Source organism: Mizuhopecten yessoensis, unplaced genomic scaffold (assembly GCF_002113885.1).
Source record: "Mizuhopecten yessoensis strain PY_sf001 unplaced genomic scaffold, ASM211388v2 scaffold8071, whole genome shotgun sequence".
Lineage (NCBI taxonomy): Eukaryota > Metazoa > Mollusca > Bivalvia > Pectinida > Pectinidae > Mizuhopecten > Mizuhopecten yessoensis.
Genome location: NW_018407364.1, coordinates 1,884,466 through 1,901,199, shown reverse-complemented (window position 1 = coordinate 1,901,199; position 16,734 = coordinate 1,884,466). Strand labels below are relative to the sequence as shown.

At 37.2% G+C, this 16,734-nt stretch overlaps 1 protein-coding gene across 2 annotated transcripts in view; it reads left to right on the top strand.

Annotated features, from left to right (window-relative positions):
* LOC110454822 (WD repeat-containing protein on Y chromosome-like) overlaps positions 1-16,734 on the top strand; it is a 50,958-nt gene continuing 34,224 nt past the window's right edge. For both annotated transcript variants that reach the window (XM_021504543.1, XM_021504542.1), the window contains exons 1-2: positions 1-150; positions 1,561-2,122. In XM_021504543.1, the coding sequence (XP_021360218.1) occupies positions 140-150; positions 1,561-2,122 (573 nt within the window). In that variant the 5' untranslated portion in view covers positions 1-139. The remainder of the gene's footprint in view (positions 151-1,560; positions 2,123-16,734) is intronic.

Here is a 16,734-nt window from a genome sequence, read left to right as displayed (position 1 = left end):
GCCAGGATACAGAGGAGTACGGCATGTAGCCGACATGCTCGGTTGTTAATTACTGGACAAACAAGTACACGTGTATTAGTGAGTCGGAGAGGATGGCGGGTGATTGAGCTGGTTAGTTGGAATAAGAAGATATCCAAGGATGGCGTTCAGGTATTTACTTTTGCTCATTTCCTCAACGAGTACAGGTCGTCCTTTCCTTGACTAGATGCCCTTGTGTAAGTTTGGTCATGGAGAACGTCAAGTCCGTGTGTTAACTGAACACGTGGCAGGCTTAATTATATATATATATTAGACAATAATTTCCCAATAACATCAATAAAACCACATCGTCTTTTCGACACACGTCACGTACGTAAACAACAGAATCTGTAAGCATATTAACATCGTCAGCTTTAAAAGAACAAAAAATGTGTGGTTCAGGTATTCCGATCTTCCCTAGATTTTCTTGCCAGCCCTAGAACATTTTAGCACATATACTTCAGTGGCGGATCCAGAGACCTATCTGGGGGGGTTTCCAAATTTCCTGGGGGGGTTTCCATGTAGGGAAAAATTGAGGAAAATGGTGAAAATACATGATTTTTAAAGAAAATTCTCAGGGTGGGGGGTTTTCCTGAAGCCCAAAAAACCCCTCTGGATCCGCCACTGTACTTGTTTCCAAAATTACATTTTTTTTTTAACCTAGGAAAGCTTATAGTCACTTATTTTAATATACGTTCTTGCGGTTCAGGGAGCCTGACCCGTTCTTGAAAGCTAAAATAGACTTTAATAGATGGAAATGGGTATACATTTTTCACAAAGCATTCATAATATTGATCCATGAAAACAGAAATAAATAAAATAAAAATAAATATATTTGACTACCGTATTTTTTCTGACATGCTCCATGAAATACACATTGTTTTAGTCTTACTAGACTAATACCAATAGAATCACGGAATATTAGATTGGACTATTTCAGTCCGAAACAAAAAACCCCAAAAAGTCAATTTCAGGGGAATCAATTTATTTTAATTTTAACCCAGTAATTTTTATTTTCTAATTCAGTCTGATAAATAGGTTTCAGGCCTAGATATGAAGTTCAACTCAATGCAGTCCCTAGTATGCATGCCTGTATTTTGACAGAATTTAAGGAGTTCAACAAGCAGAAGTCTTTCAAGTACCATTGTTTGTTTAACATAAATAATTCATAAAGTTAAGGGTCTCCTTTGGTCGCAACCATCCAAACATGTATACATTATTTTTCCTGGCCATTAAGAAAAGGTTTTTTTCCAATATCAAGTGAAAGCTGAAGCTGTATTCATAATTTGTTATTGGCAAATGATATTTAAATACATTTACTTATGTGTATTCTATAAATAGATTAATTGCTAACTTTTTAAGGTTAACAAGAAGCCGCCTGAAAGTTATATTTTCCCCGAAGTCAGATCTACTATATATATATACATGTAATTTACCAGCTAATTGCTCAAGACCAAATCCCCATCCGCCCTAGTGACCCCGAGAAATCCTTTTATCCCGTTAATCAATCAGCGGTCACTAATAGTAGATTTGTTTGTACAGGAACGAGGCGGAAGGCACATTGTCAGCCCCCAGTAGGCAAGACAGGAAGCCCAGCTCTAAGAAGCGACGAAGCCAGGTTGTTGCTGTTCCTAACCCGTGGGGACTTGCCACAGTGAGACTTGCATGGGAAGATAAAATTCGGATATCACCGAGCAATGAGTTACTAATACTGAGGGCCGTGTTAAAACCTCGTAGTCTAGCCATGCCTCCGGGAAAGTTCGACACCACCACCACCCATGGGATCAAGAAGAAAATCAGGCCGAGCTCGGCTGCAGCCAAACTTCAAAGCCATCCGTCCTTCTACACCAATATATTTGACAATTCTCGCCCGGCCACAGCGACAACAAGTACCCGATCCCCTGAGGCCGGACAGCGCCCCGTTACCCACGCAGCTGGGGGTCGGAGACAGTATAGGGCACCCCCGGAGGATGAACGACTCAAAGAGATCGCAAAACAGCCTCGTAGACTCACCCTCGGGGCTGTGGATGGCATCAGCGAGCTCGAACATATCCCACGCCCCTCCATGGGGAACGGGGCGATATCGGCACAACTTAAAAGCAAGGTATTTATGTTATTTTAAGATTACTTAGTTTATTATTGAGTGTTCGGGACTACCCCGTCTACAGTAGCACGTGTAAACAAACAGGCACGGGCACTCTGAGACATGTTTACGAGCTCCAGATTTTACCGTCGCGTGATTTTATGTGTCTGTGTAATATTTTATTACTCTAGATTGGTGTTTGAATTGACACTAATCTGTATGGATGGCTGCAAACAAAATCAATACTGTCATGTTTATGATTGAAAGCTCCTGGTGGACTAATTTGTTATTCAAAATGGCGATTTGTTGTAGCAACTTGACTACTTCCGGTAACAAAAGGGGGCGTGTCTTGCTGATGTACACAACATGGATTTTAACACTGTCTGGGAAATTAAGCAATAAAGTGACTAAAAAACTCTTTTTTTCACAATACGCACAATAAAAATTAAACCGTCTGTCATGCATGGAAGTCAAATACATTTTTGACAAGCTAAGACAATAAATAATAATATTCAAATTCTTATAAATTATGAAAAAGTTCTTTGAGAAATATGGCAAGGAACACATGCTTTTGTGTAAATTTTGATGAAATGAACCAACACAAAATCAGTTTAAAGCATTGTCAAGATTTAGTAAATACACATATATATACATGTGTGCATACATATGACTGATATGTATATGTTGTAGTGTGTAATTCCCTCATACTACCTGGCACATGTGTGATCCAGGTAAGCTGGAGATTGTGACTCATGAAGTTCGTCTAGAATTCTCTGATATGAAAACATTTTTACATTATTCTTTAAAGGGGCTGGTCGGGGAAAAAATGTCATATTTGCTAAAATGGCATACACATGTTTAAAATACCTTCTTATGAAATATACCGATTCAAATTTTGCTGAAATTCACTCCCTAAGAGTAAAAATTATAATTATATTAAAGAAAACCTAAATCGTAACCTGACAGTCTAAAACTCTCAATTGACCCAGATCAGTGATGTAATTTTACCGCATGCGCGTCATCAACAAGGCCAAATGTAAACATTGCGGCGAAAGAAAAAGATGCATGCAAAAGTCATGACAGGCACGAGGTATCAATACCGTTATATATAACAACATATAGGTAGGAAAATTACACTTGCATCATACATGACCTTTAAAAACAATTATTTACGTATAGTATTACTGTCTTGTCCGCTAGTTGAGTCCGACATGGCTGATAGACGGCGTGCTATTGTTGTTATCTCCACTGCCTCACTTTCGAAACAACCACATGTCATATATAAATAGATCTGCGCTAAATTTACGCAGGGGCTTCCCCGATATTTCAGTGGTCAAAACTGGACATTGCAAGCAGAACTCGACCATCATATTGCCGTGGTATAACTTTTGGAATGCCAGAGAATGCATTTAGACCCATTTATTTTGTATTTTTTTCCCCGACCAGCCCCTATTTTACTCTTGGTATCAAAATAATCTAACCAGAGGAATTTTGCTGCAAGACTGGTGATAGGGATTGAGTGGAACAGCAGGGATGAAGTGGTTTGGTTTTATTTTGTTTAACGTCCTATTGACAGCTAACGTGCCTCCATGTGTGTTGTGTAAGCGTGCATGCACGTATGTGTGCTGGAGACAGGGTATGTTGGTGTACTTCAGGGATGAAGTGTCTTGCTGTCAAAGGACACAACAATCTGTACGGAATAACTCTTCCGTTAAGTCAGATTCCCAATAAATATATATAAACCCGGCTGTATGATCATGTTTTAATTGGACATTGTAAGGTTTAAGCAAATTCATATAGATGTTGATGAAAGAATCAAATCATAAACAATTTTATAATGTATATATATATATACACCACTGAAACAGGCTTAACTGAATTGTTTCATTTAAAGAAGGAAAACAATAAGGAATAACTTGGTTGAGATCCAATATTGTATCAGGTAGTCAAGAGAATCTTCAACTTTTTTGCATTAAGTGATTTCGGCTTATAGAATTCAGCTTGTTATTTAAAGTAAGTGAGTTCTGCTGAATTAAATATTAGATTATAAAACTAGGCAAAGATAGATCTTAAATTTAATGAATAACAAATCTCAGTTGACTCCTGGTTGAATGAAAAGTTTAATTTGGGTACATACAAAATATTTTCACCTAAGAAAAATCTGAAAAGTGAAAACAATAAACTTTACATCATTACATGTTTACTAGAAAAACCAAGTGTTATATACTATAGCTATATAGCCATCTGTCTATACCAAAATACCAATAGTGACTGTCGGTACAGTACACATTTGATCATCAGTGGAGGTCAAACACCAATGTACCACTAAACAGTTTCACATTTCAAAATATCAAACTAATTGCATGGTTATCAAAAATTTGGCCGACGATTCTTACCTTCACAGTGTTACATTAGAAATCCAAATTTGATTTACCATGCTCCTGAAAATATAAGCAGAAGTGTTGAAGGGTCATGTGAATGTATGCAGATCGAATGCTTATTTTTAGCTTTTAAGTTATAAGTTATAAGTATGTCAGTATCACGGCCTTGCTTATATGAACAACATGGAAATCGAAGGAGACACTTGTATTGTTCGGTTCCCGATGAGGTCAGAGGTTGGAAACGTCCTTGATAAAGGATGAATATTTTAGCGTTGGCTGCAGGTGAGACAACTACCCTGCTCCACTCCTGTTACCTGTGGGAGAGCGTATTACCTTTAACGACTCCCCGGGGAAACACCTCTGCAGCATCTTCTTGATTAAATTTGGCTACCTTACTCCGTGCCAACGGATTAAATAGCTGGTTTTTCTTTGCAAAATTGATGAAGTCGACCATGTTTGATACTGTAGACTGATGAAGTACCCATGAGGAGGAGGCGGTTTATTGAGTTTGTGTTAGAGGTGCGAAAACAATAGGTAACCCCTAGTTTCGTTTACTTTTAAATATTTATGAACTTTCCTTAGTCTTATTTGGGTGATGTTATACTGCAGCCACTGCAGTTTGCTGTCTATAGTCAAAGAGGCTACGGAAGCCGTAGGAATTATCAAATCTTTATGAATGAGAGATAAAATTCGGCCAAGATTGAATTTTTAATGCGTTGGTTGCTATAGTCATATTTTGGATTTTCATTGTATCCACGTAATTTTTAAAAGAGTAAATAAGTTGAATCTCTCGTCATGAATCTGAGTGTAACATTCAGGGAGCTCGCTAAGCCCATGGTGTTTCCTCAAAGGAAGGATAGTACTGTAGTAGAGAAGGAAGAAAAAAAGGACGAAGTCATATCGGTAAGATATAAACACTTACATCTACCCAGTTCCCGAAATCATCAACGTGACAGGTTTGATTGAAGGGTCTGGTTAAGAAAAGCACCAGCAATTTTATGGTATTTATCATATATATGAGAAAAGGATAAAACCAACCTGATGATTACTATATACATTTACTTATATCAATGAGGCCCAAAGCCTTGATAGTTATTCATTTGATGGTTTAGGTCGAAATTTTTGTTAGTTGTACATTTAAATGATTTAAGGGCCAGTATTTTGATAGTTGTTCATTTAGATGATTGAGGGCCAAATTTTTGATAATTGTTCATTTAGATGATTTATTAGGGCCAAATTTTTGATAGTTGTACATTTTGATGATTGAGGGCCAAACTTTTGATAGCTATACATTTAGATGATTTAAGGGCCAGCATTTTGATAGTTGTCCATTTAGATTATTGAGGGTCAAACATTTAATAGTTGTAAATAAATTTAGATGATTGCAGGCCAAACTTTTGGAAGTTACTTGTTGATATTAGGGCCATAATTTTGATAGTAAAACAATTTGATAATTGATGGCCTGACTTAAATATTTACATACACTGATTTAGATTATTGAAGTCCAAAGTTTTGATAGTTATACATTTAGATAATTAGGGGCCAAAGTTTTGAAGTTAAACAATTATATATCTTCGCTTGCCATTAGGATTATGATCTGTCAATCCAGTCTACATACGGTAGATCGTGCTGGATCCTAACCCTTGGCTAGCGAAGTTGACATTTAAATTGAGGACAAAAAGTTTTGATGGTTTTACATGTACATTCAGGTGATTGAAAGCCACTGGTTTGATGGTTGAAAGAATTATTTATTTAAGAGCCAAAGTTTTGATAGTATCAGGAGGCACTATGTTTTGATAGTTATGATATAAACCCCAGATTGTTTTGATATGCAGACCAAAATTTTGAATCAATGTTATGCAAGAAACATCATGAATATTCATTTCATAAAAAATAAAAAAATAGGAAGACCATTATCTTACATTGATATTTCCTCAATAACATTTAATTACTAAATTTGTGTATCACATAAATATACCCTAAATGATAAAATTTACATTTTGTAACTTGACTTTGTAAAATAAATACAAGTGGAAGATATTGAATACACCCTAAATGATAAAATGTATATTAAATGTATATATATATAAAGGAAGATATTGAAAGGGAATGGTTTGGACACAGACTGCAGTGTTCATTTGAAAAGCAATGGCAATATATCTGTTGTATTAAAATAAATCTCGTTGTTTACTTTGGAATTTTAACAGAAAAAGAACCAGTTATTACAAAATTTGTCAGAGATAAGATTGTTGACCATAATATTAGACAATCCTCTATGTCCGGGATCAAAGTGTATTTAAAGGGAAAAGTAATCAATTGTTTTGGGATTTAACTGAAGTGACATGACATTATGGATTTGTTTTTCATGTTTCTGTTGTTTGACAAACATACAATTTATATGTCTCTTTCTTTAAATGCCATGTTAGTTTGCAGTGATAACTGTATAACCTTATCCTTAAAGTTAGGATATTGACTAAAACAGCCGTGTTTTTTAAACACGGTTAAAACATATATAGATCACATAAATTTAATATCGAAATACAACCGACTCTAAAATCTGAATATCCACAATCAGGTGGTGTATGTTTTGTTCAGAATCAATCATTTCCACGCCCTAGAAACCCAGACATGTAAATATTATTGAAGCGACTGGTCGTTGCCAGGAACACTCTTTTACCATTTCGTGGCACAAGTTAAAACAAAAGACCAGTTGTTTCTGAACACTTCAGATAAATGATTTTTATGTTTATGTTTGTATTCAAAACTAATAAATTTATCAGCTTATCTTTTCTATAACTATAATGTACACATTGTAAAATTCGTAATAAATTGTAGACTGCTACCCATATCATGTAGTGTATATGCTATATTGAAATGTTTATTGGTATTTTTTTTCACAGTTTTGCATACCTACAAACCATTGATATTAAAAAAAACCACGTTCATACCAACTGTCACAATCAGCTGGTAGGTGAAAACATAATTCATTTATATTGTACCTTGATTTGCTACATTGACATTCACAGTTCCGCCATAACCGTGAAAACTGCCAATGTTACCAATTACGATGAAAGTAGATCCGGAGACCTTATACTTAAATCTGGAACATGGTGTCGCAAACACCGTTACTTGTAATTACACTCTCTTCATTTATGCCAAATTTACACTGAAAAATATGGTAGCAGTATAAAAAAAACCCTTAATGTTTTTAGTTAACCGATGAATTTGTTGCCCAGGGAAATTTTGATTAAGGAAGATATCTTAATTTAATTTTTAGTAAAATAATTTACCTAGGTATATGATTTGTTTTCATCGATTTTACTCGCGTGAATTTCATAAAAGAATTTTGATACACCTGTGCTATACTGGCCGATCTAGACCACAGCTGTGGGTAACTATCTGCCAGGGTAACAGAGGTTCGCTAAGTCAGTGTAAAGACGTTTTGTCAAAATGATTGTGTCCGAGGGCAAGGTTGACTTTGTGAAGTAATCCAGGGATTTCTCGGTGAGATAGCCGTTTATGTACGCCCTTAATGTCACTGGGGTCTGTCAAACACTCATGATCAGACGTCTGAATTCTACCACTTAATATAAAATCATGTTTTTTTTGTACTGTACACAACTTCAGGTAGCAGCTTATATTATTGAAAGCAGGTGTCGCAAAACATATTTTAAAGTTGTCATGAAATTATAAGTTATCTGATTAAAAAATAAATTAAGAGTGCAATTAGAAAAATTAAATCTAATAAAATGGATAGATCATTATAAGTCAATGAAAAAAAAAATTAGTAGCCAAAGTATGTGTTAAGAAAACTTAAGAAATTTCAGTACAGGGTATTAGAATATGTTTTTATAGCTTTTTAAAGTGTTTAATTAAATCATTTCTATATGTGTTAATTACCTTTATGCAAAAATAAACATTGATTGGTTCGCGTGATACCAGTGTTAAGTGCATGTATATATATATATAATCCATTATTTCTATTTCTAATAAAAAAATCCTTTGATTGACTGAAAATCAATTCTAAAATACTACCGGCCTGTCATAATTGTTGCGTTGGAGCGTAGATTTATGTCCGTGATACGTATAAACGGACTTTCTCTATCGATACCCGCTTCAATAAAGGCAAGGAAAACTCAATGGATTTTCTGTGTTCACTACAGTTGTCCTCTGAAACGTTGTGTAGCAACTGGTTCACATTCCTCTCATCTGTATGGATGGGCGCATTCATATTTGCATAAATCAAGATTTGTTTTGAGACAATACTTTTATTACTATGAGAAGCATATTAAGAGTAAGAACAGTGTACAACTTCGTTAGTGAAGATGGTCATGGATGTCGGACAGAGTCCCGGTGAGGAAAGAACTGGGGTTCGGATTGTGAAATGAGATTCAGTATACGGGTATAGGCAATCATTTTATCATCTGATGACTTACAGCAAAGAAAGAATCATATTGACCTTTGTCATTTACCTGGATTTCTTTTACCTGTGTTTATTGTGAGTTACATAGAAGATGTGGTATTAGACTGTCAAATGAGTTGTCGTACGTCTGGTACCACAAGAGAGGGTCTCTGTGCGATCAATCTAACAGCAAACATGATCCTAATTGGCCGGCTTTAGACTCTGTGTACAGCTGGTTGGGCGGTGTTATCACTGTGTTTGTGTGGGACAGACGAGCATTGTGTACTAACACATCACAAAGACACTTCACTCGTGTTGATACCTCCTTGGAGGAACAACTTTTTCCCCGAACAAAATCAGTCAGGGAAGTGATGCGTACAAGGTGTTTGACAACTCTGTATTTGAAAAGTCTTGCAAGTTTATCTCAGGATTGAAATGCAGAGAGGCTATTTGTGGAAGCAAGTGTGATATATACTTGCACAGTGAAACCTGTTTGTCAGCATGAATTTTGGGAGGTTGTACCTATCAAGAGTGTAGGACTCGGGAGTGAGCAATGAAACTTGTGGAGGGAAATCATTTAGCTTAAACTAAAAGGAGCAAGGCAAATTAACTGGGAGTAAAGAAAGTTAAGTGGAGGTAAAGCAAGTTAATTGGGATTAAACCAAGTTAAGTGGAAGGAGATCAAGTTAACTGAGAGTGAAGCAAATTAAGTGGAGGTAAAGCAAGTTAACTGGGATTAAACCAAGTTAAGTGGAAGTAGATCAAGTTAACTTGGAGTAAACCAAGTGAAGTGGAGGTAAAGCAAGTTAATTGGGAATAAACCAAGTTAAGTGGAAGGAAAGCAAGTAACCTGGGAGTAAAGCAAATTAAGTGGAGGTAAAGCAAGTTAATTGGGATTAAACCAAGTTCAGTGGAAGGAGAGCAAGTTGACTGGGAGTAAAGCAACTTAAGTGGAGGTAAAGCAAGTTAATTCAGATTAAACCAAGTTAAGTGGAAGGAAAATCAAGTTAACTAAGGAGTCCAGCAAGTTATATGGGGATAAAGCAAGTTAATCTTGAAAGTGTAAGTATTGTAATGTTAACTGGAGGGTAAATACAGTTATAAGGAGTAGAATCTAAGATAGTATATAACAAGTTTCCTCAAAAGTTGAAATCATCTGAAAACTAAAGTCTATTTAACTTCATAGAATAGGAGTTTTGAACTGTTGGTTTTCGAGGAAGTCTATGAAGACTATCAACTGAGGAGCCAAAAGTTCCCATAACCGAAGGAAATTACATTTCTAACCAAGGGAGATAACCTGTGATTATTGTATCATGTCAGTTGGGAGTATATCACTCTATAATGGAATTTTGAAATGACAATCTTCAGGAATTGAGATATGGGATTACTCTGATGCTTGTGTAAGGTTACCATGGAGCTTATGTGAGGTTACTTTCAGTGGAGCTTGTCTAAGGTTACCTCAGTTACCATACAGTTTACCTGAGGTTACTGTAGAACTTGTCTGAGGTTACCTTAGTTACCATACAATTAACCCAAGGTTACTGTGGAACTTGTCTGAGGTTACCTTAGTTACCTTCAATTAACCCTAGGTGGCTGTGAAACTTGTCTAAGGTTACCTTAAGTTACATTGTACCATACAGTTTACCTGAGGTTACTGTGGAACTTGTCTGAGGTTACCTTAGTTACCATACAGTTTACCTGAGGTTACTGTGGGGCTTGTCTAAGATTACCTTTGTTAGGTGTGATGAGCTTATCTGAGATATAATTGAGCTTCTGTGAGTTCAGCTTGTTTGCAATTGGATGAGATTACCATGAAGCTTGTCTGAGGTTACTTTGGTTACTGTGAAGCTTGTCTGAGATTACTTTGATTACCGTGAAGCTTGTCTGAGGTTACTTTGCTTGCCTGAAGCTACCTTCGAGATGCACAAGATTTAACATACCTTACTTAGACTGTTTGCATAACAAAATAAGGTGACCGTTGACAAACATTTCATTGAGGGACTTAAAAAGTGATCGGAACTTGAACAATGAATCAGAACCAGACTCTCCCCAAACCAGGCGTTTTTCTGACTTACGGGACAGGGAGTCCATGGTCGGACGATTCCCAGAATGATTTCCAGAGGGAAGAGGCACATGGGGAGGGATGTCTGGAGGGGAAGGACTCCAGGCCTACATGGGAGGAACCTTATGGTGACCTACAGGTGGGTATAAGGGGGCTCTCAACAAAATTAGGGAGGGACAGGAAAGTGTATATAATTTTTCTCACTTGTCTTAATTCATGCACCCATGAAATTTCATAAAATAAACTATTCCAACCTTAGAATTGGAAGAGTTCAAATGTGTCTTCAGAGGTGAATGAGTCAAAGGACCTAATGCTTCTCTTTCCTAGCTTGCCTGTAATTTTTATACATTGTCTTAATTACAAGCTGATAAAGTCCTAAATGTAAGTTGATCTTATGAGCTAAGTACTTCAGAAGCCTGGATAGAAATTCAATTTTCTTGTGGTTTCTAAAAAAATTAACATTATTCTGGTATCTACTTACTGAAAATAAAGCAAGACAATTTCATATATCTGCTGAACACATAACTCTTCATATTATATTACACATTATTCAAGTTTATAGATTTTCAAAAACAATCTTATCACAAGGCTGTCTGTTCTCCCATCAAGCATTTCCTGTTGGACGTTTTCACAGAGATTCTCTGTAGAGATTCCAGCAATGGGGTAAATGAAGTGAACGAAGGATTGATTTCTTTTCTGTTCTGCAAGAGTTCTATGCCGCTATTATTGATCACTTTACAAGTCCTGATCATTCTAGCTTTGGAAGTGATACCCACAGACGTATTGAAATGTATGTTTTCATGGTGATCAAATATATTTAAGTTGCTGTATGTAAATACATGGCAGAAAAATTTCATACAGAATTGATTCTTCAGGAAAATTACCTGTATAGCTGGTAAATACGGCGATACTCAGAGACGGAGGTTGGGTTGAGCAGTGTTGGCATAGTTAGAATCCATCTTTGATCCCCGGAATTACAAATATACAGTCGTCGGTTACGTCAATATAGAACTATACACCAGTGGTGTAATTATATAATTATTTCTGCCAATTAGAAAATTAGATTCCTAATTATCCCCTCCGCCTACGAACCGCCTTTGTCCAACAACAGCTGTTGCTTGGTGTTTTCAATATAATGCTGATGCTTGTTAGTGTTTGGAGCTGGAACACAGTATTTATGGTCGTTATTTGATGATATGCTGGCGTTACGAAGGGGTGGTGATGTCGCTGATAAGGGAATGAGCATTGTAAACCGTCCTTTTACATTAGGCGTGATGCGAAATTATAGGCATAATTTGTGATGTTTTACTGGTATGTTATATTGACCAAACTAATAAAACTATAAGATATCGGATTTATAATAGATGTATAAATCATGTTGACTACCCAGCAGTCTCGGGTAGGGGACTTGTGTGTAGATGATCGAGGGAACCTGTGCTGGTACCATAGCTACATGTACATACTCCACTTTCAAAGATGGGAACAATATGCAGAGTGTGGGTACTCCGGACACTCCGGTCCAAAAGACTGACCCTGTATAGGAATAAGGTAAGGCAGCTATGGACCATGGAATACTGACCTGACAGGTCTACTGGAAGGCAGGGCAACCACTGACAATGTGAGGGGTCTCGGCACTCTGGTCCTACAGACTGACATATACCAGCCTAAGGTACAGCAACCACTGACAATGTGAAGGGTCTCAGCACTCTGGTCCTACAGGCTGACATACACCAGCCTCAGGTACAGCAACCACTGACAATGTGAAGGGTCTCAGCACTCTGGTCCTACAGACTGACATATACCAGCCTAAGGTACAGCAACCACTGACAATGTGAAGGGTCTCAGCACTCTGGTCCTACAGACTGACATTTACCAGCCTAAGGTAGGGCAACTACTGACAATGTGAAGGGTCTCAGCACTCTGGTCCTACAGACTGACATATACCAGCCTAAGGTAGGGCAACCACTGACAATGTGAAAGGTCTCAGCACTCTGGTCCTACAGACTGACATATACCAGCCTAAGGTACAGCAACCACTGACAATGTGAAGGGTCTCAGCACTCTGGTCCTACAGACTGACATTTACCAGCCTAAGGTACGGCAACCACTGACAATGTGAAGGGTGTCAGCACTCTGGTCCTACAGACTGACATATACCAGTCTAAGGTTGGACAACCACTGACATTGTGAAGGGTCTTTGTACTAGTCTAAGGTAGGGCATCCTCGATATCCAGGGGTTTCCCTCACTTTCGCTTTCTTGTGACACCCCAGAAATATGTCATAGCAAAACTGAAGGCATGAAGAAAGCTGTTTGAGTGGTCTCGGGTAAAAAAACCTGACCAATTGCTAGGCTGATACAGCTGTCCTTTGAGGACTACAAAGGAGAGATGCCAGACTTCAAACTAGTCTTCTTGTCTCATCAACTAGGTAGCGCACACCAGCCTTCAATTTTGCTTTGACATATTCAGGGGTGTAGAGAGCATAAGTGAGCGTAACCCCTGGAGTAACGAGGATGACGGTAGGGCAACCACTGACAATGTGAAGGGTCTTTATACTAATCTAAGGTAGGACAACCACTGACAATGTGAAGGGTCTTTATACTAGTCGAAGGTAGGACAACCACTGACAATGTCAAGGGTCTATATACTAGTCTAAAGTAGGACAACCACTGACAATGGGAAGGGACTTTATACTAGGCTAAGGTAGGACAACCACTGACAATGGGAAGGGTCTTTATACTAGTCTAAGGTAGGACAACCACTGACAATGTGAAGGTCTTTATACCAGTCTAATTTAGGACAACCACTGACAATGTGAAGGTCTTTATACTAGTCTAAGGAGGGCCAACCACTGACAATGTGGAGGGTCTGTATACTAGTCTAAGGAAGGACAATCACTGACAATTTGAAGGGTCTATATACTCTCAGCACTCTGGTCCTACAGGCTGACATACACCAGCCTAAGGTAGGGCAACCACTGACAATGAGAAGGTCTTTATACCAGTCTAAGGTAGGACATCCACTGACAATGTGAGGGGTCTATATACTAGTCTTATGTAGGACAACCACTGCCAATGTGAAGGGTCTTTATAATAGTCTAAGGTAGGACAACCACTGACAATGTGAAGGGTCTATATACTAGTCTAAGGAAGGACAATCACTGACAATGTGAAGGGTCTATATACTAGTCTAAGGTAGGACAACCACTGACAATGTCAAGGGTCTATATACTAGTCTAAGGTAAGACAACCACTGACAATGTGAAGGGTCTTTATACTAGTCTAAGGTAGGACAACCAATGACAATGTCAAGGGTCTTTATACTAGTCTAAGGTAGGACAACCACTGACAATGTGAAGGCTCTTTATACTAGTCTAAGGTAGGACAACCAATGACAATGTCAAGGGTCTTTATACTAGTCTAATGTAGGACAACCACTGACAATGTGAAGGGTCTATATACTAGTCTAAGGTAGGACAACCACTGACAATGTCAAGGGTCTATATACTAGTCTAAGGTAAGACAACCACTGACAATGTGAAGGGTCTTTATACTAGTCTAAGGTAGGACAACCACTGACAATGTGAAGGGTCTACATACTAGTCTAACTAAGGACAACCACTGACAATGTGAAGGGTCTTTGTACTTGTACTAGCAAATTCATGAAAGGCCAAAGGATAAAAATGTTCAGGGCAAGCCTAATTTGGTTTACAAAACATTTACGATGTGTTTAAAATGTATTCTTGTTTGATTCTTGTGTCTGTCTTTTATAAATGTGTTATTGTTTTTTTTCTTTCTGAGCATTCAATAACGGCATTGAGTAGGTTTTGGTTGTTTGTTTTGGAGGAGGATACTATTGTATACAGTATCTTTTTTTTAACAGAAAACATGTACGTTGTTGACTGTTAGGGGTTTCTGAACCATGAAAATGCTTTGTGATAATGTTACCAGTCTTCAGGGTTATAACTCTGCCGAACATCTATACTGATAAAAGATTGTGTCACATGTCTGTTACGACATTTGGTGTATAAGTTACTACATTCTATATCTGACTACAATATGTGTAAGGCTATAGTATCACATATTGTGTTGAAGTCACACCGATTTGTAGTGTCGAACAGGGAGTTAGCTATATATTCTAGACCTCCTTTAATTATTCAAGTATGTTGTCACAGACCACAGCCCAGGGAGAAACACTGGAAACATTTCAAAAGAATCAGCGTACCTGTCAAAGACCTCCTCCAACCACGGATACTTATATTATAATTAATACACCACAGCTAATTAACGTGACATTGAAGCCGTCACCATATAATTCGGACTTTAATCGGTCAATTTATATCTTACATATTTTTAATATGTCAACAGGTTCTATTTAATGAACACGACAAAAGGATTTCAGTTGAACTCATTTCCCTCGACAGGATTTAAAGTTTAAATACCAAGGATTTACAACATATGGTACTTGTATGTGTATGGTACTTACGTACAATTTGTTCTTTATTAAACAGTGGGAGTTATAATTCCAGAGATTGTGTGAAGGTAACATGTGGCTATATAGAGGTATATATATGGTCCGAGGCTGACTTAACACCTCTGTTACCAGTATCAAACAGGAAACTTTAAATTGAAATGTTGAGCAGATGACTGTCACTTTGGGAATTGTACAAGATGGTGGATGTTCAGGAAGCTCTGCGTAGTTTTTCTGGAGCGAAATCTAAAACGTATTTATCTGCTCCCCATGATGTACAATCGGATCAGCATAGTGTTGTCAGTTTCGGAACGTTCCTAACGGGGGACGGAGCCCTCACTGAACGTACAGAGGCTGTAGTTTCTTCACGCAGGCAAAAATATGTTATTGAAACTTACGATGATGATATTAAGGATAAAAAACCCGACAGTGAAACAGCCGAGGTAACTGAACAAATGTAATACCGTCCATTGTTTTCTATAGAATGTGATTTTATCATTTGAAGCAGACTTTTATTAGATGACTTTGCTGCTTTTTACTATTACATGTACATTAATTAATTAATAAAGATATTGTTTTTGATTGATTATCAATTTATTTCAGGAGGAAGAATGTGTGAATTTTTTAATTTTATTTTTTGAGAGGGGAAAGGGGGTGGGGTGTTTGAGGGGGGTGAGCTGACATATTTACAATGTGGTTGTATTTAATCTTGATATGAGGTACTGATAGCCACGCTCTGATTGGTTGTAGCGTTTGAAGAAGGCAGTAAGTACACATGTACCTGGTTTTGGCAGTGTTCTGTCTCATATTTGTTTATACTCTGTGTGTGATATCCGATTCCTTTCAGTGTAAAAATGTATTACATACACTACAACTGAATATTATGATTCTACTGTAAATGGTCAACTTGTGGTCAAGTTTTTACATACAGTACTTTGAACATATTTAAGAATTTGGTGCCTTAAGGTACAGGAGTTATTTCTTTAGTATATATTTTATACCAGATTTGCATTCTGTATGATAATTCAATCAGATCACAATCTTTCATTTTTTTTTTACTGAAAATTTGATTTAATATAATGAATGGTTAGTACATAAATGTAGAATATTATACACTTTTGAATTAAAGTCCTTGTTCATTACAAAGCTTTGTATATGAAAACTTAAAACATTGTTGACCATTGAACTTTTCTTGTAATGTCAACTATTCAATCTTGTTCATGTGTACAGTATTTGTCGTAATCAGTGCCCAGGGTGCTTAAAAATTGGCTTAAATTGGGGGGCTTATTAGGATGATAAATACGATTTAGGATAGAACA